This window comes from Orycteropus afer, unplaced genomic scaffold (genome assembly GCF_000298275.1).
Source record: "Orycteropus afer afer isolate SDZICR_OR568_19922 unplaced genomic scaffold, OryAfe1.0 scaffold00056, whole genome shotgun sequence".
Taxonomy (NCBI): Eukaryota; Metazoa; Chordata; class Mammalia; order Tubulidentata; family Orycteropodidae; genus Orycteropus; species Orycteropus afer.
In genome coordinates this window covers 4,772,686-4,798,807 of record NW_006921643.1, presented here as the reverse complement: position 1 = coordinate 4,798,807, position 26,122 = coordinate 4,772,686, and the positions used below count along the sequence as shown (strand labels likewise).

General features: G+C 40.7%; 1 protein-coding gene across 1 annotated transcript; it reads left to right on the top strand.

Moving 5' to 3' along the window:
* The first annotated feature begins 363 nt into the window (after positions 1-363).
* Positions 364-24,948, top strand: DNAJC18 (DnaJ heat shock protein family (Hsp40) member C18). The gene is made up of 8 exons (XM_007938973.1): positions 364-403; positions 2,203-2,389; positions 9,656-9,801; positions 14,015-14,200; positions 14,983-15,092; positions 16,421-16,530; positions 18,457-18,629; positions 24,824-24,948. The coding sequence occupies exons 1-8, from the start codon at positions 364-366 to the stop codon at positions 24,946-24,948; spliced, it is 1,077 nt and encodes a 358-aa protein (XP_007937164.1).
* Positions 24,949-26,122: the final 1,174 nt, after the last annotated feature.

Below are 26,122 nucleotides of genomic sequence, written 5' to 3'. Positions count from 1 at the left end.
TTGTTGGAAGCCACAAGGGATAAGTGTCAGGAAGAAGCCACTATCCTCACTCCACAGATGAGGAAAATGCAGCCCGTAGTTACCACAGTTTCCTATTCTGAGTCTGTAGCTCTCAGTAGTCTGCGAGCTAGACAGCAATTATCTCGTGGCCTCCCGGCCAGGCTCAAGACCCTTTACACCTCTGCATCTCCCACGGACCCTCGCGTGGAGCCTGCCGGGAGTTGTAGTCAAGTGCCCTGACGCGTCCTCTGTAGCCCATTTGAGTCGGACTACAGTGCCCAGCATGCCTCCGCGCTTCGCGCCCCCTTCCCTTTCAGCCTCCGGAGCGGCGGAGACGTGCGGACCTACTGAGAGAGACCCGATATGGCAGCGACTCTGAGCAGTGGGGAGCGCTGGACCGAAGGTACCAGATCCTGGTTGAATGGTGGGATAAGGCAGGGTCAAGAAGAAATCAGGGATGGGGGTCCTGAAGGAGCTTAAGGGCTAAGATCCTGGGCCTGAGGTGAGGGATGAAGGCCCGTGAGAATATGCTGAGCCTGAGCCGGGTTCTGGATACGGTGTGGACCCGCCCAGGACAGGGACCAGCATCCGGCCGGGGCAGACCGGGAGACCCGAGTCACCACTGACGACTTGTTGCCTCCTGCCCCCAGGCTCGCCCCGGCCCGTGCCCCGCCCAAGGCCCGAAGTAGTCTAGCCCGCCTGCGCCAGGATGACTGCAGACTAGCAAGATGATGAAGCGGTCACCTGCAGCTTATTTACGTGGCTCATCTTCCTGTCACCAAACTAAGCTGCTTGACCCTAGGTTCCAGGGTGATCTTGGTTCGGCACCCTGCCCCCCCTCTGCTCCCAGTCTGCATCAGGACGGATAGGCCAGTCCTTTCCATCCTGAACAAGTCTTGATTCATGCCTTTTTTCCTGCAGTCAGGCAAAAAGTATTGATCCAACACCTATTATGTGATCTGCACTATGCGGGGCCTGTAGGTGCAGCGGGAATTTGATAAGACATGGGGCAGGAAGGGAGTTTAAAGGGTAAATAGACAATTACAAATCAGCCAATAAATCCTGGACTCAACAGCAAGGTCAAGGATTTTGGAAGCATACTGAGAAGGCACTCAGCACAGCCTGGATGTCAGGAGGGCTCATGGAGTGTCACATATGATGACATGAAGGATGCATTGGAGTCAGCCAGGCTGACCTAGTGAGTTTTCCAGGCAGAAAAAAAACAGTGTGTACAAAGGCAGAGAGAAAAGAAAAAGCATTGCTGATCTGAAAAGAGCTTGCTGTGGCTAGAGCAGATTGCAAAGGACCATGTGGTGAGAGATGAGGGTAGAGAGGCAGGCTGGGTTCATAATAAAAAATTTGGACAAGGAGCAGTGGATAGTCATTTAAGGAACAAGAATGTCGTCACATTTGATCAAAGGCTTTTAAAACCTCTAGATAAGACATGAGTTTTCTGTACTCTTTGACTACATTGCTTATGTCCCTTTTTTTTATATCTGCATGTGTTTTTTTTTTTTTTTAATTAGTATTTGGGTGAAGATTTACAGAGTAAATTCGCTTTTCATACAGCAGTTCACATATACTTTGTCTCATGTCATTGACCAAAATTTACAATATATCTGCATGTGTTTTGATTGATTCCTGTCCCCTTAGACTATAACCTCTTTGTGGTCAGGAGTAGATCTTGCTCATACATTCCCCTGATGTAGCTAGTTAAGTCTTGCACATATTAGTTCTATAACTATCAATTAAAAATAATTGAATTCACCTCTACTTTAAATCTTAGCAGTGGGGGCATTGCAACAAAAAACAATTATTTTATTAGCAATGTCACCTCTGACCATGGACCACAGAAAAACAGATTTCCCCCTGGCCTGCACTAAAAGTAAAGTATTGGGCCAAGCCCTTTTTCCAGGTTTGAGTCAAGATTATTTGCTAACTGACCATTGTAGCTTGGTGGACATTATGCTTCATATTTCTGGGATTTGTAAGGTTTTATTGGTTGGCTTCCATTTTTTCTGTATTGTTTTCTCAGGGAAGATGATTATTTAGCATTGTATGGAAGCTTAAAAGTCAGCATGACATATGTAACCTGGCCCTCACTCACCTGCTTATGCCCACAGCCTCCAGAGAGCTAAGACAGGTAGCAAAGCTGGTTTGAGAGTCAAACTGAGGCCTAATGGAGGGGCCATTGCTTTGCAGCTTATATTGATGCAATGAGAAGAAACAAATACTCAGAAGACAGACCTCCTGAGAGTCATGACACCTGTGATTGCTGTAATTGCATGAAGGCACAGAAAGAAAAGAAGTCTGAGAATGAGTGGAATCAGACTTGGCAGAGTGAGGGGAGTGGCGCTTATACCAAGGAGCAGCTGTTTGGGGTACAAAGGTGAGCCTGTGGTAGGATTAAATGAGTGATTTTATGTAAAGTGCTGAGAACAGTGCCTGGCACACAAGATCTGCTATCAAGTATTGACTGCTATTCTTCTTATTATTATTGAAGCACAATAGCTTCTTGACCTCAGATGGAAGACTGGATGGAGATGGCATAGTAGAGTACAATCTGACTGCCCTGCTTCTACTTTAAGAGAGACAGGGGAAGCCAACTAGCTCTGACAGACATCTATAGAACACTCCACCCAACAACAGCAGAATATGCATTCCTTTCAGGTGTACATGGAGCTACTTCTTAGGTATACATTCTTCAGGATGCTTAGACACAAAACAATCCTCAATAAATTTAAAAGAATTAAATCACATAGTTTCTGTTATTTGTTGTTGCTAGGTGCTATGAAGTCAGTTCCAACTCATAGCAACCCTATGTATAGCAGAGCATAACACTGCTCAGTTCTGCACCATCCTCATAATTGTTGCTATGGTTGAGCCCATTGTTGCAGCCACTCTGTCAATCCATCTCATTGAAGGTCTTCTTTTTCACTGATCTCTACTTTACCACGCATGATGTCCTTTTCCAGGGACTGGTTCCTCCTGATAATATGTCCAAAGTACATGAGACAAAGTCTTGCCATCTTCACTTCTAAGGAGCATTCTGGTTGTATTTCTTCCAAGACCAATTTGTTTGTTCTTCTGGCAGTACATGGTATATTCAGTATTCTTTGCCTACACCATAATTCAAAGGCATCAGTTCTTCATTCTTCCTTATTCATTGTCCACCTTTCATATACATATGAGGTGATTGAAATACCATGGCTTAGGTTAGGTGCACCTTAGTCCTCAGAGTAACATCTTTGCTTTCTAAGACTTTAAAGAGGTCTCTTTTTCTGCAGCAGATTTGCCCAGTGCGATACGTTTGATTTCTCAGCAGCTATTTCCAAGGGCATTAATTGTGGGTCCAAGTAAAATGAAATCCTTGACAACTTGTATCTTTTCTCCATTTATCATGATGTTGCTTACTGGTCTAGTTGTGAGGATTTTTATTTTCGTTATATTGAGGTAAAATCCATACTGAAGGCTATAGTTTTTGATCTTCATCAGTAGGTACTTCAAGTCCTCTTCACTTTCAGCAAACACGCTTGTGTCATATGCATATCACAGATTATTAATGAGTCTTCGTCCAATCATGATGCCACATTCTTCTTCATATAGTTCAGCTTCTTAGATTTTTTGCTCAGCATGCAGATTAAATAAGTATGGTGAAAGAATACAACCCTGATGCACATCTTTCCTGATTTTAAACCATGCGGTATCCCTTATTCTGTTTGAATTACTATGGACACTAAATAAATATACTCTTAAATAATAACGAGGTCAAAGAAGAAATCACAAGGGAGAGTAGAAAATACTTTAAGGTGAATGAAAATGAAAACACAACATGCCAAAACACATGAGATACAGCTAAAGCAGTGCATAGAGAGAAATTTATAGCTATAAACAACTATATTTAAAGAAAAATAAAAAGATCTCAAATCATTAACCTAATCTTCCACCTTAATAAATTACAAAAAGAGTTAACTCTGAAATACTCTTTAAACTTAGAACTGAACCTACTCCTTTCAGCCAAATAGTAGATTGGCTCATAAAATAAATAATGTCATCATCTGAGAGTACTAAATTAATCATCTATATTATGAGACCAAATAGTCAATATTTACCATAAAGTAAAGAATGAGAAGTTAAAGGGGGAGCAGAGAAGCTAGGTTAATAGAAAGAAAACAAGCAAAATGTAAATAATGAAAAGTTAACACATCATGAAGACTGTAAGCAATGTCACTGAATAATATGTATATTTAAAAAAAACAACCAAACTGACTGCCGTTGAGTCAGTTCCAACTCATAGTGACCATTCTCCTTGGGTTTCCAAGGAGGTATCTCTATGGAAGTAGATTGTCCAGTCTTCTTTCCATAGAATGGCTGGTGGGCCACCAGCCTTCCGGTTAGCAGTCAAATGCCTTAGGCACTACACCATCAGAACTCCCAGAGCAATATGTATAGAAATTATTAAATGGGAACTTAATTTGCTATATAAAACTTTCACCAAAGATACAATAAAAAAAGAATAAAACGTGTGTGTGTGTGTGTGTGTATATATATATGTAAAAGAAAGCAAACTAAACTCAAAGCAAGCAGAATGAAGGAGTGAAAATAAATGAAATAGAGAAAGAGAAAATCAACAAAGCCAAAAATTGGGTCTTTGAAAATATCAAAATTAACAAACTTTTAGTTCAACTGACCAGAACAAAATAGAAGATTCAAATAAATAAACTCAGCAATGAAAGAAAAAATAGCACTACCAACTTTACAGAAATAAAAATAATTATAAGAGAATAAAATGAACTACCTTGTTATTTCTTCCATTTGCTTTAGCTACTCTCCATTCAAAAGCAAGTTTCAGAGTCTCTTCTGACATCCATTTTGGTCTTTTCTTCCTTTTCTGGCTTTTTAATGACCTTTTGCTTTCTTCATGTATGATATTCTTGATGTCATCACACAATGCATCTGGTTTTCACTCATTGGTGTTCAATGCATCAAATCTATTCTTTAGATAGTCTCTAAATTCAGATGGGATATAATCAAAGTCATATTTTGGCGAAGAATACTGAAAGTTCCATGAACTTCCAGAAGAACTAACAAATCTGTCCTGGAAGTACAGCTGAATGCTCATTGGAAGCAGGAATGGCCAAACGTCATCTCACCTACTTTGGTCATGTTGTCAGAAGGGACCATTCCCTGGAGAAGGATATCATGCTTGGTAAAATGGAGGGTAAATAAGAAAAGGCAAGACCCTGAACAAGATGGATTGACACAGCGGTTACAACAATGGGCTCAGATACAGCAAGGATTGTGAAGCTGGCACAGGACCAGGCAGTGTTTCATTCTGTTGTACATAGGGTCATTATGAATTGGAGCCAACTTGATGGCATCTAATGACAACAACAATATGAACTATTCTATGCTGATGAATTACTGCTTACTCACTGCCATGGAGTCAGATCCAACTCATAGCAACCCTTCCTTGGGTGTCCGAGGCAGTATCACCATGGAAGTAAATTGCCCAATCTTCCTTCTGAGGAGTGGCTGGTGGATTTTAACCATCAGCCTTTTGGTTAGCAGTCAAATGCCTTAGGCACTATGCCACTAGAGCTCCTAATAAATTAGTAACCTAGATGAAATGGGGAAGCTCTGATGGTGTAGTGCCTAAGGCATTTGACTGCTAACCAGAAGGCTGGTGGTTCAAACCCACCAGCCACTCCTTAGAAGAAAGATTGTGTGATCTACTTCCGTAGTGATACCGCCTCAAAAACCCAAGGAGGGGTCGCTATGTAGGAGATGACTCGACAGCACATAACAACAACAGATGAAATGGACAAGTTCCCAGAAAGACACAAATTACCAAAATGACTCAAGAAGATGGAAAATCTGAATAGACCTACAACAAATAAAGATACTGAATTAGTAACCAAAAAATTCCCACAAATTAAAATTCAGGTCTAGATGACTTCACTGGTGAATTCTGCCAAATGTTTGAAAAATTAACAATAATCCCTCACATACTCTACTAAAAAGTGAAAGAGAAGTAATACTTTCCATTTCATTCTATATATTGTATTACTCTGATACTAAGACCAGACAAAAACATTACAAGAAAACTAAACTTTAAACAAATATCCCTTAAAAATAGTGCTAAATACACATAAATAATATAAGTTGATGCTAAAATCCTCCTCAACAAAATACTAGTTAACTAAATCCAGGAACATATAAAAAGGATTATATACTATAGCCAAGTGTATATCCCGGGAATGGAAGCCTGGTTTAATATCTGAATATCAATCAGTGCACTATACCAATCATATTGGCAATCCCTGAATGAAGGGCAAAAACCACATGACTATCTATATAGGAGCTCTGGTAGCATAGTGCTTAAGGCACTTGACTACTAACCAGAAGGCTGGCGGTTCAAACCCACGAGCCACTCCTCGGAAGGAAGATTGGGCAATCTACTTCCGTAGTGATACTGCCTCGGAAATCCAAGGAGGGGTCGCTATGAGTTGGGACCGACTCGACGGCACATAACAACAACAACAACATCTCTGTATAGACTGAGGAAATGTTTGATGAAACTTAAGGCTTATGATAATATCACTGAACAGGCTAGGAATATAAGCGAACCTCCTCAACCTCATAAAGGCATCTATGAAAAACTCAGCTAATATACTTAATGGTTAATGATTGGATGCTTTCCCACTAATATCACAAACAAGATAAGGCTGTCACTCCCACCACATCTATTCACTGTTGTACTGAAGGTTCTAGCCAGAGCAATTCAGTAAGAAAAAGGAATGAAAGATATTTAGTCTGGACAATGAATAAGGAAGACTGAAGAAAAATTGATGCTTTTGAATTATGGTGTGGGTGAAAAATATTGAATATACCTTGTACTGCCAGAAGAACAAATTTGTCTTGGAAGAAGTAAAACTAGAATGCTCCTTAGAAGCAAGTATTATGTGACTTTGTCTCATATAATTTGGATTTGTATCAGGAGGCATCAATCCCTGGAGAAGGACATCATGCTTAGTAAAGTAGAGGGATAGTGAAAAAGAGCAAGACTCTCAATGAACTGGATAGACTCAGTAGCTGCAACATTAGGCTCAGACATAGCAACAATTGTGAGGATGGTGCAGGACCAGGCAGCGTTTTGTTCTGTTGTAGAAAGAGTTGCTATGAGTTGGAACCAACCTGACAGCTCCTAACAACAGCAACAGCAACGGATTGGAAAGAAGTAAAACTATCTCTATTCATAGGTGACCTGATTTTGTATATAGAAAGTTGTAAATAAGTCACAAGAAAATCTATTAGAACTAATAAACAAGTTAAGCAAGGTTGCAAGATACAAAATGAGTATACAAAAATTAGTTGTTTTTCTATACACTAGCAACGAACAATCTGAAAATTAAGAAAACAATTCCATTTATAATAGCATCAAAATTAGTAAAATAATTAGGAATATATTTAACAAGGGAAATGTAAGATTTGTACACTGAAAACTACAAAACTTTGTTGAAAGAAAGAAGACTTAAATAAATGGAATGGCATCCCATGTTTGATGACTCTTCCTCAAGTCCCAATGCCACGCTCTTCATATAGTCCAGCTTCTCAGATTATTAGCTCAGCATACAGATTAAATAAGTATGGTGAAAGTATGGTGATTTTAAATCATGCAGTGTCCCCTTGTTCTGTTGCAACAACAGCCTCCTGGTCTGTGTCCACATGAACACAATTAAGTGTTCTGGAATTCCCATTCTTCCCAGTGTTATCCACAATTTGTTATGATCCACACAATTGAATGCCTTTGTACAGTCAATAAAACACAAGTAAACATCTTTCTGGTATTCTTTGCTTTGAGCCAAGATCTATCTGACATAAGGAATGATGTCCCTCGTTCAACATTCCCTTCTGAATCCAGCTTGCATTTCTGCAAGTTCTCTGTCAATATACTGCCGCAACCAGTTTTTAATTATATTCAGCAAGATTTTACTTGCATGTGATACTAATGATATTGTTCAATAATTTCCACATTCTGTGGGATCCCTTTCTTTGGAATGGGTACAAATATGGATCTCTTCCAGTCAGTTGGCCAGGTAGCTGTCTTCCAAATTTCTTGGCATAGATGAGTGTGTGCCTCCAGCAGGGCATCTGTTTGTTGAAATATCTCAATGGGTATTCTGTCAATTCCTGGAGCCTTGTTCTTCACCAATTCCTTCAGGGCAGCCTTGACTTGTTCCTTTAATACTATTGGTTCTTGATCATATGCCTCCTCCTGAAATGGATGAACATCAACCAGTTCTTTTTGGTACAGTGAGTCTGTATATTCCTTCCATCTTCTTTTGAGGGCTTCCTGCATCATTCAATATTTTGAATCTTTCAATATTACAACTAAAGCCTTAATTTTTTTCTTCAGTTCTTTCAGCTTGAGAAATGCCAAGCATGTTCTTCCCTTTTGGTTATCTAACTCCAGGTCTCTGCACATTTCATTATAATAATTGACTTTGTCTTCTCAAGCTGCTCTTTGAAACCTTCTGTTCAACTCTTTTATCTTGTCATTTCTTCCACTTACTTTAGCTAGTCCCTGTTTAAGGGCAAGTTTCAGAGTCCTTTCTGACATCCATTGTGGTCTTTTCGTCCTTTCCTGTCTTTTCAATGACCTTTTGCTTTATTTATGGATGATGTTCTTGATGTCATCCCACAATTCCTCTGATTTTCGGTCATTGGTGTTCAATGCCTCGAATCTATTCTTTAGATGGTCTCTAAATTCAGGAGGGATATAATCAAGCTTATATTTTGGCTCTTGTGGACTTGTAATTGTCTTCAGCTTCAACTTGAACTTGCATATGAGCAGTTGATGGTCTATTCCACAGTCAGCTCCTGGCCTTGTTTTGGCTGAAGATACTGAGGTTTTTCATCACCTCTTTCCACAGATGTAACACAGACTTGGAAGAAGGAAGGGGCCATCCACTTCTCAAAGAATTGGCCAGTGAAAAGCTTATGAATAGCAGTGAAACACTGTCTGATATATTACAGGAAAATTTTATGAAATGACATCTATAATATGCTTCAATTTATATAAGAAAGAGGTCTTTATACATATACTCTTTCTGTACATAAGATTCACAGGAAACTTCTAACAGTGGTTGTACCTAGGGTGGGAGAGTAGGGTACAAGGAATGGAGAATGAAGAAGAGTTTACACTGTATGCAATTTAGTACTGTTAGATTTTTTTCTTCTACTTTGTATATATATATTAACTGTTCAAAACAAAATTCAAAAGGACACAAGGACAAAAGAGAAATAAATAAGGTGGTTAGGTTTTTTTTTGTTGTTGTTTTCTAGTTTTGCAGTCCTATGGTTCATCTCTCAGGACCTTAGCCTACACATTAATGTAAGGATTAACATATTTGTTCTACTTATTTGCAGGGATGTAGAAAGAATAAAATAATAGATGTGAAAGCAATTTGAAAAGCATTAGGCTCTTGGTGGGAGGACGATATTGTTAATGAATTTGATTGTTTCATTGATGTGTTCACCAGTTTTAACTTTGTTTTGGGATTCAGAGTTTGAAGGGAAGGTTGGTGTGCTCTTTTGCAGTTAGTTGTACAGAAGGGTCCTTTGTAGACATACATGTTTCTTTGTTTCTTAGGATTAAGAAATGCAGAAATTACTATGAAATTCTGGGAGTTTCCCGAAATGCCAGTGATGAAGAGCTTAAGAAAGCTTATCGGAAGCTTGCACTGAAATTTCATCCTGACAAAAACTGTGCTCCTGGAGCAACAGATGCTTTCAAAGGTTTGATCATGAACTGATACATAATTCTGCCTTTCTGTAGGCCTTGTGATTGTTAGTCTTAAAAAGTTGTTTTCAGCTTTACTTTTACTTATATTACAAGGCTATAAGCAGGTTTTTCCCCTATACCTCTTAAGTAATGATTATCAACCTAGGAGAGAACTCCTATCTTCATTCACTTACCTTAATTTAATTAACTTTTGAAAAAATATTTGATTTTTCTGTAATAATCGTTATAACCATTCATTAATTCAGCTAATATTTATTGAATCCTTCCATGTACCAGGTCTCAGTTTGAATAAAACAGACATGTTTCCCATTATGGAACTTAGGCTGATGGCAGCTTGCAAGTAGGGCCTAAGTAGCACTCCCGAACTTTTTTGACCCTGAAGTTCTTTGTTCATGAAACTCCTCTTTATGAACACGTTCATATGAAAAAGCTGTGTGTAAAAACCAGCATAACTATCGTTGCATAACAAATCTTTTTTCCACTGATTTTCTTGATAATTTCATAAATATGTCTCAAAAAATATTTTTGACTAAACATATGATAAAAATCTCACTTTAAGAGCTTCAATTTTAGTGAAGTCATTGACTCAGGCAAGGATCATCAATGGATGCTAAAACCATTGGGTAATAAGTTGTTGGGGAATCAGATAGTCACGTGATATCAAAATTTCACTCTGCATAATTATTGACTACTTCCCACTCACTGATTACAAAGGGGAAAAATTCTTTTATAATGACAATATCTAGTTGTCATCACTTTGGCCAGTTGATCCAACTTAGCATCCCCAGTAGTGGGATAACCTAACACTACATATCTTTTGATGTGACACAGAGAGTGCCTATGTGGTATTCTTGCCAAAATGTTTTACTTGAATCTAATAATGAGGGAACAATCAGAATATGAGACACTCTACAAAGACACTGACATACTCTTAAAAAATGCAGTATAATACAAAACAAAAAAAAGTGGGAGACTGTTCTAGATTAAAAGAAACTAAAGAGACAAAAAACAAATGTAATACAATGAACCTTGAATGGACCCATTGATGATAATGAATCGGTATTAATTTTCTTAGATGTGATAATGATATTGTGGTCATGTAAGAAGAATGCCTTTCTTCTCAGGAGATATTTACTGAAGTATTTAGAGGTGATGTGTCATGATGTATGTGTGGATATATGTGTGCATTTATGAGAGGGAAGTAATGTGGTAAATATACTGACAAATAGCAAATCAAAATGAAGGCTTAACAGGTATTCATTGTACTACTTTTTTTTTCAACTTTTCTGTAGGTTTGAAATTTTTCAAAAGAAAAAAACAATAGACCTGAGAAATAAAAATTCAGCATTTACCTCAGGGAACAATCTACTTTTATGGATATACCATTGAGAATCTAATTCTCTCCATAATTTCTACAAGGAACCAGATAGCCCACACATTCTCTTTATACCTTCATGTAAGGTATCTCACAAACTAATGACACTTCTTTGGGAGATCTACCAGATTTCAAGGAATTTGAATGTTTAAGCAACTGTTTAGATTTTTCTGCTAAATTTTTTCATTTTTGTAAACATTTAACATAATTCCCTAACTGGAAGAATTATAAAGAAGTACTTTTTGAAAAGAAACAAACAAAAAAGCTCTTTCTGATAGTGTTGACTGCGTTAGAGGTAGGGTGAAAATGTCTTAAAGTATTTTTTCATGATTTCTATTGATTGTATGTTTAAATGAAATTGGACAAAGTTTGCATATTTGTGCATAGGGAGGAGAGATGATGGTAAGTATATGTAATTAATCTGATTCTTCTTTGAGGGATTTTCTAAAGTAGGTTGAAATGAGACTCTGATGAGGACTTTGCTTTTAACCAAGCAAGATTTAAAAAAAAAAAATTCTGCTAAACTTTTATTGATATTTTATTTGGGAGATTGTTTCTTACTGCAAGTTAGGATAGCACTACTTATGTGTGAACTGTTTCTAAACCATAACTATTACTCTTAGGTGAAACAACGTTTAATGTTGGGAAACACAGTTTTATTCTGATGTGTGTTGACCTTTTTATTGATGTTCTGTGAACACTTATTAGAAAAAGTTTAGTTGATGTCTGATTATGTCTGTCAGTGGTGATCCCAGTGAGATGTTTTAAGCAAAGCTCACTTTTGCCTTTTGGTAGACAAGTACTAAATAGTGTTGCCAGACCTACAAGAACTTTAAAAAAAATCTTTATCACAGTTACCCATTTATAATACACTTAAGTGGTTGATGTCTTTTGTGGTCTGACATGATTGTACCCTGCAGAATGTTGGAAATGGAAGTTGTGCTTTAAAAAATAGCCCCTATTCTAAGCTAAACATCACTTCCTTCCACTTACTAAGGATCTCTATTTAACTGTATTTTTTCTTTACATTCTTTTTTGTTAGTCAAAAGGCACTGTAGGAAATAATTTTAATGATTCTTTCTTGTACTTACTTTGTGGATGTAGTTGCTTAAGATAACCCGGGATGGGCAATTTCAGAAAAGAATGGAAAGAAATACTTATGCCTTTGGCAGGAGAAGTGGTGAATGGAAATATAAATACGCACACATGATGAGGTAACATATATGAGAAAGACACAGGGCTCTTCCATTCACGAGAAGCGATTTCTCACAGTCCTCAGTAAGCAAGCCACACTAATCACAGATACGTGCCCTGGAGATCCTGGTATCTTGGTTCTCTAGTGCTGCTATGACAGAAATACCACAAACGGATGACTTTAACAAACAGGAGTTCATTCTCTTAACAGTTTAAGAGGCTTGTTCTGGTTACCTAGTACTGCTCTGACAAGAATATACCACAAATAGGATGTGTGAACAAACAGGAGTTTATTATAGTTTGGAGGCTTTAAGTCCGAGTTCAAAGTGCCAGACTCTAGGAGCTGGGGGAAAGCCCCTCAACCTTGGGCTTCAGCTCTGCCTTTTGCTCCTGGCCCCTGAAGCTAGAGGCTTTTCTTCACTCAGCTGCTGGCTGCTGGGACTGACAAGCCCAAGGTTGACAAGTAAAAAGGCACTGTCCCGATGTTACCAAATCACACGGCAGACCATTAATTCAAGTCCATTGAAGATCCCAAGATCAGTAGAGCATGTCAGGGTGCTGAACAGCTACATGCAGGGTTCAAGCGTGCCGTAAGCTAGAGACCATTCCCCGAGGCTTCTCCTTATATACAGGAAGCAGACCACATCCCTAAAGCAGCTACTCAGCTGCTCACAGTAGATTCCTCCATGGAGTTGATTACCAGTCTTATCATGGGGAATACTGCATCCAGCTGCCCAGCCACTCATCCAGGCCCAGCCAAGTTGATACACAAACTTAACTACCATAAATCCAAATTCAGAGTGCTGGCTCTAGGGACTAGATGAAGGCCCCTTGCTCGACTTTGGGCTTCAGTTCTGCCTCTAGGTCCCAGCCCGCTGGAGCTGGGGCTTCTTTCTGACTCACGCAGCTACTGGCTAGTAAGGCTGACATACCCAAGGTCAACAGGTAAAATGATGCAATCCCAAGATTGGCAGGCCTGATTCAAGTCAGGGACAATCCTAGGAGTGGCAGATGACACAGAGATAAAGACTTGGCCAAATGCAGAATGCAAAATATGCCAAAGAGCTAGAGACCTTTCCCAGAGTGCTTCCATATATGCTGGAAGCGGGCCACACCTCGAAGGCAATACCCTTTCAACTGATTAGGTGCTTACACCAGATTCCACCAGGAAGGTGATTACAATCTCATCATGGGGAATAACTACATCAAGCTGCCCAGCCACGCAAAACCACTGCCCAGTCAAGTTGACACACAGCCTTAACTACCACAGATGGTATATTTTAGGTGCCCTGAAGAGTACATTTTTGATGAAGAGTACTGCCCAGTTGGCAGCATTTCCCCAGCATGTTTGGTATTTGCAGTGATTGGCAAACTGGAATGTAGGATCCTAACTTCTAGAACATCTTGGGTGATTGAAGAGCTATTATTGACTCTCACTTCAGCAGTAGTTCTTGATTTGATTGATTCCAGTGTTGTTTCTGGCATTTCGGTGACCTTCCAGGCCCTAGCACCTTTCCGCAGGCCCCTGTGAAGTTGTCCAGTAGCAATTAATTCTCAGCTCATCATTACTGCTACTGTGATCACCCTTGGCTATAAGAGAGGTTGTGTGCTCACGTACTTTTTGGTTTTGGTTGCAGCAATAGGAAATGCCTTTGCAGTCCTGAGCAATCCTGACAAGAGACTCCGCTATGATGAATATGGAGATGAACAGGTGACTTTCACTGCCCCTCAAGCCAGACCTTATAATTATTACAGGGACTTTGAAGCTGACATCACTCCAGAAGAACTATTCAACGTCTTCTTTGGAGGACATTTTCCTACAGGCTAGTATCAGCAAATTATTGTTTAAATAAGCAAATGCACACACGCACATGCATACATACATACTTGTGACTCTCAGCAAGCTCTTGTCTAAGGATCTGAATAGAGGGTCAGTGGTATGGTACGAACAGCAAGGATTTGGAATCAGAGGCTCTGGGATTTGAGGCCATTTTCCAGTTGTGCATGATTTTAACAAAATTACTTAGTCATTCTAACCCTCGGTTTTCTTCCATGCAGTATGGGGCTGATAAAATACTAATCTCACAAGGCTTCTGTAAGGTTAGATATTTTTCAGTGCTTTATAAATAAGTAGCAAAATGCCTATTCTTATTATTGTTGTAAAATAGAAGTTGTATAAAGATGAAAGTTAGAAAAGTATTCCCAGGAAGTTGGAGTTGGATAATTAAATGCCCAGGGTGTAAAGTGAATGTTATGAGTTGATATTAAAGACACCAATGACACATCCTGTTAGTGGGCAAGGAAGCAGACGTGAACATGTCAGACAGGGTCCGTGGCCCAAATGCTCTCCCTTTACTAGCCTCTCAAGGTTTCCTCACGAGTTGCAAAAGACTGCTTAAATAAAGTCAGAAGAGCTAAGTGCATTCTTTTTCCAGCTGGTTCACTTGGCTTACCTATTATCCTGTTTTGTTTTGTTTTTTTTCAGTGAATAAAATGGGACAGTACCCTCAAAGAACCTAGTTGGGAGTGAAGACCATGAAAATGACAAGGAAGGGGTGTTTTCCATAGTCCATACTAAGTATTTGTTTTTCTTTCTTTTAACTAGGAAATATTCATATGTTTTCAAATGTGACAGATGATACCCACTATTACCGCCGGCGTCACAGACATGAGAGGATGCAGATGCAGAAGGAAGAGGAAGAAGTTAAACCTCAGGTACCTAGGAAGGAGAGGAGAGTTGCTGCCCATAAACAGTTGTACTAAGCTGACCTTTATGATGTATGATCAGGTTTTAGAAATTAAACTTGAGATATATTGCTAAAATACTTATTAAGAGATTAGAGGCCATGGTAAGAATTGGATAACTTGCCCGAATAGGCCAGAATGGTGTCCCCTCTGCCCCCCACCTCATTTTTTGCTGACTCTTCCAGGATCTCAGTACCCCTCAGACAGTGGAGCTGTCTTCATCTTGACTGCATGAAATAGGCCCCTTCAGAATATTGAGATGTAAAGGGGTATTTAAGATTAGTGATCAGGGGACTTTCACGAAGCTCAAGGGCAGGCAGCTTAGCTGTCCGTCATGGCAGTCGGGAGCTGTCAGGCACCCAGGCAGCTGTGCTCTCCATGACTCCTTTGGGCCAGATTGCATCTCCAGGTTTCCTGCATCTCCAGGTTCCCTGCATCTCTTTACATCTTCTGTGTTCTCTCTAAGCACTCTAACTTGTTCTACTTCTTGCAAATGGCCAGTCCACAGTGCCTGGGAGTATGTGTTTTTTCTTCAAGTGACTGCCTAGCAGTGAAGGCTAATTAATGTCAATTCCAGATTCCTAGTAGGGAGGATGTGATTATCCCTGCTAGAGTGAGCTGTTCCTACAGTCCAATCAGCTGTGGCCAAGGAAACAAACTTGTATAGTACTAACATGACTCTCAGAAGCCCTTCTGTGTGTGGGTCCCAATCTGGGCACATTCCCCATTGGTGTCTGCTTCACTGGTGTTTGAAAAGAGAGCTTCAGGATGATACTGGATATCCATCCAGGTGGTAGGTGGGCCTCCTTCAGCCTTCTCATTAGAGAGAACACTGGTTGTTTGGTACACCTCAACAGAGAGTACAGTCTTCCCAGAAGAGCACTGGGTTTTGTGGACCCTTCCAAGTAGGGCATTGGTAATTTGTATTTTCTTTGGGAAAACTGTCCTATTTTCCAGTGTGTTCTGTATTGAAGCAAGCTCTGGTGATGTAGTACCTAAGGCATTTGACTGCTGACCAGAAGGCTGGCGGTTCAAACCCACCAGCCACTCCTCAGAAGGAAGATTGGGCAATCTACTTCCATAGAGATCAAAAAAATAAACTCATTGCCATTGAGTTGATTCGACTCATAGCAACCCCTCCTTGGGTTTCCGAGGTGGTATCTCTATGGAAGTAGATTGTGCAATCTAGGAGTCGCTATGAGTAGGGCATTGGTAATTTGTATTTTCTTTGGGAAAACTAATACCATTGTGTTCTATATTGAAGAATAACATTTACACCAAATACTTCTCTTTTTCAGACTACATATTCTGCATTTATCCAGTTACTTCCAGTCCTTGTGATTGTGATTATATCTGTCATTACTCAGCTACTGGCTGCTAATCCCCCATATAGTCTGTTTTACAAATCGTAAGTCAAATGTTTATGAATCTTTTTTAATGACAGTCTGGAAGGTGAAAGACTTGAAGGTTTTGATGATACATTAGTAATGTTTCATTTCACCTTTCACTGTAGAAAACACTGATTTTATGTTTAAAGGACCAGCTGGATAGCAATAGTGCAGAGATTTTTAAATACGTAGGCATCTCATGTGCATCTCAAGAGATGAATTGGTTTGTTCTACAGTGACATCATCTGGTCAGCTGCAGAACAGCAATAGATGGTTTCAAAAGGGCCCATAGAATAACTTGAGCTTCAAGTTAAATCCCATCACACCGCGTTAGAATTGGAAAGAACCTTACTGAGGTTGTGATAGGATCACTAGATTCTTTTGGGAACATATCCAGTGATTATTTTAAGTTTTAAAAATGGCAAGAAGTGGGACATTTGGTCAATGATAATGCTTCATATCAAATTATAGTATCACATTTCTTTGATTTTGCCAAAAATACAGAAATTCATTGTAATACTGGTTTTCACATGCGATTTGAAGCTCTGATTGGAAAGTTTTTTTATTTTCAATTAATTATTTCAGTTGATTCCATTCTCCAAGTTTAGTCCCTGGGCCAGCATCAGCAGCATCAACTGGCAGCTTGTTAGAAATGCCAACTTTTGGACTCCACTTTACACCCATTAAATCAATTCTGGGGCTCAGGACAAGCAGTGTGAGGTTTAACAAGTCCTCCAGATAATTCTAGTGCATACTAAATTTTAAAAATCACTGGATTAGGTTTTTTTTTTTTTTTCCTAAATAATAATGAATAATGAGTTACTACTCATTATTGTAGTTTAGTGGACAGAAGTCTTACAAAATGTGGAATCCATGAAGTGATATGTAATAGGAAAATGTCTTCCTTAGTAATCTCTGCAGAATGAAGATTATTACTCTAGGTCAATCTTTGCTCTTTTTTTAGAGAGGAAAGCTGAGATTCAGAGAGAAGTATTGCCACCAGGTCAGACTGGCTTGATTCCCTCTGTTTCTCTGCTTCCTGTGTTTCTCCATCTGGTACTGCTACCTCCTTTTTTTGTCAGGTCAGGAGAACAAGCAGGCCCTTGCTCTGCTCATACCTTCCCAGAACGAGGCAGGAGCAGTCTGAGCTCAGACATTAGGCAAGGTCCCTAAGCAAAGAGATCAGAGGAGAAGGCTTGAGAAAGGGCCCAATATAGCTTCTTTAAGGTGGGATTTGTCCAGTTTGAACAAAATCTGTTTGAATTTTGCACATTGTTTTAACCTGAATTTGAAATCCCTTTTATATTTCCATATGGTTAGAATTTACTTAACCCAGACCTCTTAATGATTCTGAGAGCCAGATACCATCAGATGTCTCAGGCACTCAGAGAGTTAGAATGCACCAGCGTTGAAATCTTTTGTCTGAGTTTTTTTGTAGTTCTCACTCAGCGACTATATATAAAGCACTTTTTATCATGTCCTCAGAATCGTGCTAAGTTGGTACAAGCCATCTGGTTATTTGTAAATAGTTTACTGCAGTGTTAATCAGTTTATTCAGCTAGCATTTAGCAGAAGCGTATTCTGCCAGAGTACCATGGTAGGTTCTAAATACAATATACGTGTGTGTGTGTGTGTGTGTTGTTTTGTTTTTTAAAGCATTCGGTGTTCTTTCATCATATAAAGCAGCATGTAAGAGGTGAATCATTTAAGAGAATAAACTATATATGCCAAGGCTGAATTCACAGTATGGACATGCTCACATAGTATCGATAATGATTACATGATACTTGCTATTTTGTTAGGGAAATAGAAAATGTTGGGTGTATTAGCAAATGATCCCAGCATCTGCCCTATGAAGAGAAATGAGTGTGGCATCTGTGAGGCCAGTGCTAAGAGTAATAGTGCCAATTATAGCAAACTCACCTGAGCCTCTGTCCTTGTCTCAGGACCATGGGCTACACCATTTCTAGAGAAACCCAGAACCTGCAGGTGCCTTACTTTGTGGATAAAAACTTCGACAAGGCCTACAGAGGAGCATCTCTGCTTGACCTGGAGAAGACGATAGAGAAGGATTACATCGATTACATCCAGACGAGTTGTTGGAAGGAGAAACAACAAAGTAAGATGCTCTGAAAGGGTCTTAGCAGGTAGCCATGACTCCCAGCCAGAGGCATCCCCAGAGTCCTGATCCTTTGGCTCTCCTTGTTTGGGTCATACATGTTTGTGTGAACAGAGGCAGAGAACAAAGGTTCATTCAGGATACTACAAACAATAGGAAGTTTATTGACAGGATACATGTGGCCAGGACTTGAAAATCTTAGGAACTTGAGCAGTGCTAGCAGCCTACCTGTCTGTGTCTCTGTCACTCTCTGGGTGTATGCTTCTCCCTCCCCATCTGTCCTACTCTCCTCCCTCTGCCAACTGCCTGCCTTTGCTTTTCAGGCTTTCCTCCTTTATAACCTTGTTTAGGGAGCTCTGGTAGCATAGTGGCTAAGACACTTGCCTGCTAACCAGACGGCTGGCGGTTCAAACCCACCAGCCACTCCTCAGAAGGAAGGTTGGGCAATCCTACTTCCGTAGTGATACTGCCTCGGAAACCCAAGGAGGGGTCGCTATGAGTCAGGTATGACTCGACGGCACATAACAACAACAACAAACCTTGTTTAGCCATGGTTTATTGTGGTTGCTATCCTCTAGCTCTGGTAGCATAGTGCCTAAGGCACTTGACTGCTAACCAGAAGGCTGGTGGTTCAAACCCACCAGCCACTCCTCGGAAGGAAGATGGGGCAATCTACTTCCTTAACGATACTGCCTCAGAAACCCAAGGAGGGGTCGCTATGAGTCGGGTCCAACTCAACGGCACATAACAACAACAACAACATCCTCTCTTAGGAGCTAAGGCACTTGACTGCTAACCAGAAGGCTGGCGGTTCAAACCCACCAGCCGTTCCTCGGAAGGAAGATTGGGCAAACTACTTCTGTAGAGATCCCACCTCGGAAACCCAAAGAGGGGTCACTATGAGTCAAATCAACTTGATGGCAGTGAGTTTGTTTTGGTTTGATTTGATCCTCTTTAACCACTCTCCCAAATTCCCCAACTTCATCTATCAGTCATTGGGTTTTTTGTACATTACAAGCTCCTTCTTTTAGTTCTCATTGCGAACTGGTTTGGTCTACAGTTTCCTAATTCCACATTCCAAAGAGAGAAATCAGATTGATCCAGCCTAACTTTTTAAACCAGATCAAAGGTTTGTAGGTTGCTGGACTTGAGTCAGGTACCCCTACCAACATCTAGTCAGCTGTGGCAATGCAGAACAAAAGGTAGAGCCTGGGTCTGCTCCTTCAGTAGAAGTGGGTTTGAATAGCCCTTCCGCTCTGGTAGCATAGTGCCTAAGACTGCTAACCAGGATGGTTCAAACCCACCAGCCACTCCTTGGAAGGAAGGTTGGGCAATCTACTTTCATAGTGATACTGCCTTGGCAACCCCAAGGAGGGCTCGCTATGAGTTGGTCCAACTTGACAGCAGTGCATTTGGTTTGGTTTTGGTTTCCACTCTGTTTTCTCCTTTGGAAACAATGGGAAGGAGCTTTGGTGGCAAAGTGATTAAAGCACTTGGCTGCTATCCAAAAGGTTGACAGTTTGAACTCACCAGCCACTGTGTGGAAGGAAAAGGTGGCAGTCTGCTTCTGTCAAGATTATAGTCTTGGAAAACTTATGGGGCAGTACTGCTCTATCCTATAGGGTCACTACAGACTTGGCAGTGGTGGGTTTGGCTTTGGTTTGCTTTGGAGACAACAGGGATGACAGTGTCGGCAACTTGGCTTATCAGTCCAGTGAGTGTTTCTAAGTAGTGCTGGTAGCAATGTAACCCTGTCTCTGAGTCAACAGGCTGACTTTTTATCCTATTTGACTTGCTCCCCACCCCAGCCCAACCCCACCCACACACACACTCTTAATAACTGTATCTTATAAACTTCCGCACACACACTCTTAGTAACTGTATCTTATAAACTTGGATTTGGTTAGTTTTTAAAGATCAAATTCTGATTCATTTTTAAAAACATTATGGGATATTATTAACTATATAACAGTGTCTGATAAAATTAGCTCTTTAGTCACAGTGCTGCTAAGCCCTTGCTGACCCACCACACGCTCCCAGCCCCGCCCCCAAGTTAATCTTCCCTTCTCCTCTGTTCTTAAAGGACTCTGTTCATCCTGCTAACTTAGTCCTGGTCACACAGTGTTAGGTTCCTTAGGTACATGTCAGTCCCCCTGCTGGACTGTGGGCTCTCTGAGGACAGGGACCCTGTCTTACTAATTTTGCACCCTAGGCCCTGGCACAGTCCTTACTTAGGAACAGGTATTCAACAAATGTCTTTGGAAAAGAGGAATTTCAGGACTAGAAAACAATAAAAATGCTGAGGATTATGAATAACAGTAGGCTTAGTGTCTTACCCCAACAGACCTTGTCTCTGCGTTCTATTTCTGTAGGGCCAAGCCCAGCTGAATTCTCAAAGTACGTTAGGACATTGGTGGGCAATAACTCTGGGGTATAAAATGGAGCAGAGCAGAAGGAGGAAGTTGCTTTTTTATTGAACAAAGGACCTGAGAGATCAGGAAGTGCGCTGCCCCAGTGTTACATCAAGCTTTGCAGGTTTTAAAAATCAGAAAAGAATTTTGGAGCAAGAGAAAGGCTTTGGATTACAAAGTAGTATAGAAATTTAGACTTGTTGAATTGGCAAATTTTGTGTTATATATATATATTTATGATAATTTAAATTTTTTTTTAAAAAAAGGAAGGGTAGGTGTGGCGCCAAATCAGATTAAAACCATAGGATATGTCCTAAAAATCCCCATTAGTTTGGGCCCTAGGAAGGTTGTAGATTCATTGCTTTCTGCAAGAACTGGATGCAAATACACACACGCCACACATATCTCCTATCTTCCTTTGTGGCAACAAGATGCTGGAACTGTGCAAACTGCTCACAGTAAGAATTGCATCTAAGGTGGATTCTGGGCTTTTGTCCACATCCTCATCGAGCCTAGTTTCAGGAATTTGGTACTCTCCAGGTACAAATAAAAATCTAGTGGGTAAGCATGATGCATATACTTACAAGCTCCAAACAGGGTGTTATCAGCACACATCCCTTAAAAATCTATTTCTGGCATTTAAATATGGTGGCTGTCCGGAGCCTCCACACGAGCCAGTGCCATTTGAGAACGAGCAGCATCTGTCCTCCGGATCCAGCAGCAAGTGCAGCCAACAAAGTTAATTTTAGCACTTGGAGGTTGTAAAAATAAACCCACTTGAGAACAAAGTTCACTCTTGGCCAAGTACCAAATGGAAACTGCTTTTAGCAAAGTTAGCCATTGTTTTTTTTTTTCTTTTTAATCTTTTGTCCATTTTTTTTCTCTGATTTTCCTTAGAATATTTAATCTTAGAATACTTAATGAGTAATCCCTACTGTGAACACTAACTGCCCTGTTTACTCCTTCACAGCTGCATCTGGACAATAATCCTGATGCCAGGGGAAGTGGCCTTGCCACTGGGCTACAATGAACAAAAGTAACCAGCAGGAACTGCCTCTTGACCTAGCTGAGCTGAGCGCGGCACCTGCCAGATGAGCACTTCTTTCCTTGCCCTTAAGCTTGGTAGCAGAGTAGGTAGTAGCGTAGGCTTTCAAATGGGGATAAAATGAACTTTCTCTTAGAGTGTTTGTGTGGACTATACAAGATACTGTGGATTTAACTCTTTGCAGAGTGTCTGGCATGCAGTAAATGCCTGGCTCCTGGTGGAGTCCTGGCCTGGCTTGGCTTTTCACCGTGGACTGGATATGGGTTCACTGCCAGCCCTGTCTCATGGGCTGAATCATGAAGATAGTTGGGATCTGTTGGAAACTTGTAGCTGTCAAGTCTCTGATCTGGGTTCTTGTGCAGAGTGTTCTTGGGAGAGGCTCTGGGACTTACTCTTTTGGCAATTTGCCTGAGTCAGTTTACCTTTAAGGCTCAGTGCTCTGGCCATCTGTTATACTAGCATTTGAGGCAGGGAAAAAGAAAGACAATATTTCATGTGAGCTTTCTGATAAGAAGAAAAGATGTAGTCTCTTAACCTTGCCTCTCCTGTAGAATTTTTGTTGTTGTTTTACTTACTTAGAAGTTACTGAATATTAACAGAAGAGAATATAGTCAGAAGTGTACCATATTCTTTGAGGTGACCTTTTACTCGTTGAAGGAGGAAAGAGTCATTGGCAGTTTGAAGGAAATTTTCTCAAAGCATGGTATGGGGGTATGAGACATGGTTCCTTGAAACACTGACATCGCACTTGGTCATTGCTCTGGGGCTGGGGGCTGTGACTGGGTTTCAGTGAACTTTATGTAAAGCAATGTGATGTTTTGAGGGAAGTATTAAAATATGTGCAGTTGTTAGAGGGAAGGATATTATCTTTCCTCAACTTCATAAAAAAAAAAAAAAAAAAAACACTGCCATCAAGTCGATTCTGACTCATAGCAACCCTCATTGGGTTTCCAAGGTGGTAAATCTTTATGGAAGTAGATTGCCCCATCTTCCTTCCATGGAGCAACTGGTGGGTTTGAACTGCCAACCTTCTGGTTAGCAGGCAAATGCAACTTCACATAGTAGTCTTTAATCCAGAGAATAGTAAGAATCAGTAGCCCTTAATGTTCTCTGGAGTGAGATGTTAGGCTATGAAGCATTTGAAAAAATTCAGTAAACAAAAACCCTAAGGAAATCATTTCAGTGAAAAGCAAAGCCATATATGTTGCATATAGGAACTGAACTTCAGAGGGCCAATAGCATATGATTTTGAGGAGGCCTCCTGAACAGCTTTCCCACATGCCAGAGGAGCAGGAGAAATGCTGTTAGTCCCGAGCACTGGCCAGAATGCAGGAGGCAGAGGGTTTTCATCTGGGTGTGGTACATGTTCCCCCCTGAAGCCCCATCACCTGCAAGGATGACTGTGCCAAGGCCAGCTCTGGCTAGCGGGCACTGCAGGCATCCATGCCAAGAAGCGAGGGCACATTGTTCTGGAGCCTGGGAGACCTGCTGCTTGCCAAGCAACTGCTGGGCTATAGCCCAGGCTGTATGGACCTCTTTGTAGAGCGAGGGTTTTCATGCATATCCACCCCTCACCCTGGAGTCCAGTACTTAATCTGCACTTTGGGCCTTATTTGGTGTAAATAGAATCATTGTGAGCAGAAATGCCAGACAGTGTTTTGTGCTGGTAGAAACTTATTCAGAAATCAATGCCCATTGTTTCCTCTGGCAAAGTATTAATTCCTATTTCGAGGCAGTTTGCTGATTAATCAGACAGGTGCCTCCCGTTCCACCAAGGAAAGCAAAATCTGTCAGCAAGATGATTAAGAAAGGATAGGCATATTTCACAATGATTAAAATAGCATTTTCACAAGTATGGTCCTTTAAACATGCCTTCTGTCAGAAGTTTTCAGAAGCCGCGCCCTCCACCCAAGCATGCCATCCTGTTGTACACAACACATGTCTGGAGGTGCTTTTCAGGCTTTCCTTCCTAACATGGCTCTACCTCACAAAAGAATCAAAAGGAGAGGCAGCCAAGCCACCAGTGACTCAAGGAAGACAGCAGAGATTATCTTCTGGTTAAAAATAGAATGACCTTCTCACCATGGAGAGCAAATGAAATTCATTTAGTCAAGGAGACAAAGGTCACCAGATCCAGATGATTTCACTTTTAAAAGAGCTCAGCTGCCTTTTGGCCTTTGAGTTGTGCATCCCTCATGTGGTACGGGAATGAAGAAAGCCTCCAGCAACCTGGCCTTCCATAGAAGGCATGCCCACCAGAGGTGCCTCTGTATCAGTTAGCATGTGTGAGTTATGATCCAGCAACACAGGGGGAAAATGGAGCAGCTGTCTTTGTTTCAGATGACAGGAATAGGCAGTTGGACTCCATTCCCTCCCGACTGCCATCTAAATACCACTGGTAGGAAGGCTATGAAGCAGTCTCCTCTTACTGCACACGTGCAGGTTTCCTAAGTCTGGTGCCAAATGTTTTATTGATAAGAACTAAGTCTGGTGCTTTTATAGTAGAGCACAGATACTGTAGGTCTCCAGGATCACAGGTGTCCCTTAATCCTCAGCACCTGACGTAGTATAGCTGCCTACTGCATGTTTCTTGAATAAATGAGTAAATGTTTCTTAAACTTAATTAAAAGAAAAAGCATTAAAAAAAAAAAAAAGTAAAAGTTTTGATTCCAGAAATAGGGAATGAAACAAAAGATCTCACCTTTCTTGACGGATTGGTTACCTCTTGTTTTTTTCAGAGTCGGAGTTGACGAATTTGGCAGGATTATACAGAGATGAACGATTGAAACAGAAAGCAGAATCACTGAAACTTGAGAACTGTGAAAAACTTTCCAAACTTATTGGCCTACGCAGAGGTGGCTGAGAGGATGATAGTCCTACACAGGGTTGGAGTTTTGCTACACATTGCTATTTATGTTCCTAATTCCATTTTATAATACAAAATTAGGAAATAATGAACATTTTGCTATTTGCTAACTTTATTTGCTGGGCAGAGTTGAAGGAGCATTGAGCCAAACTTGTCATCATAGAATCCTTCCTGGGATTGGCTCCAGGGGCAAGAGACAGTTCATCTAAATTGAATTAACAGCAAAGAATTTGATCAGCTCCCTGTTTGTACCTTGCCTCGCCTCCCTCTATAAATGCATTTCAGGGCATCCCAAGCATTTGCTTCCCTTTTCCCTTCTTCAGGTAAGTCTCCATATCCAGGCATTAAAAAAAAAAAAACCTTAAAGGCTTAGCCAAAGTAGTTTAGTATTAATTACTTAATATGCATTCCAAGAATTATACCTTTCCTTCATTAGAATCATCATCTCCCCAAAGATTCAGCCTTTGGAACATGCTGAGGGGAATGCAAAGAAATTTAAACTCATTGTAGCAAATAGTTTCTCATGTCCCTAATCTCTGTTCAGAGTTGCCAGCATTTGCAGACTGCCTGGGTTGAGGTTCTTTTATTTCCTCAACCCTCTCTCTTGTAGAGGGCCCAGAAATGAAAAACTATTGGGCTGTGAAACAGTTCCTCTGACAATGGAGCCGCAGGAAGCAAGGACCATGAGTGGAGTAAAAGGCAAGACTGAGTCTCTCAACTCCTCACTGCAGGTCTGCCTGTCCATCGTAGGACCCAGAGAATGGTTTTTTGGTTTTGAGGATTTTGGTTGGTTGGTTGGTTGGTTCGTCATTTCCCCTTGCAGCATCATGTTTGAACTGAGACCCTATACCCTGCCTTGGACAGTGGTCAGACCCAAGAGGTAGCATTACTCAAGCTCAGGATAGAAGGGAAGCTCCTCTCTCTGGCTGTGGGGGGACCAGCACCACTTTGTTTAACCCAGTGCCCTGTAGTTCGTGATACAAGATGCTGTTTCATCCATTCAGCATATTAAATGCCTACCATGATGCAGAGGCATTCACATATATTTTCTTACTTAAGCTTCTTTATGACTCTGGGAAGTAGGTGTATTATTCCTGTTTTAATAAATGAGAACAATGACCCAGAATGAACGAATGGTTTACCTTGGTCACCCAGCTGGTAGTGGCAGAGC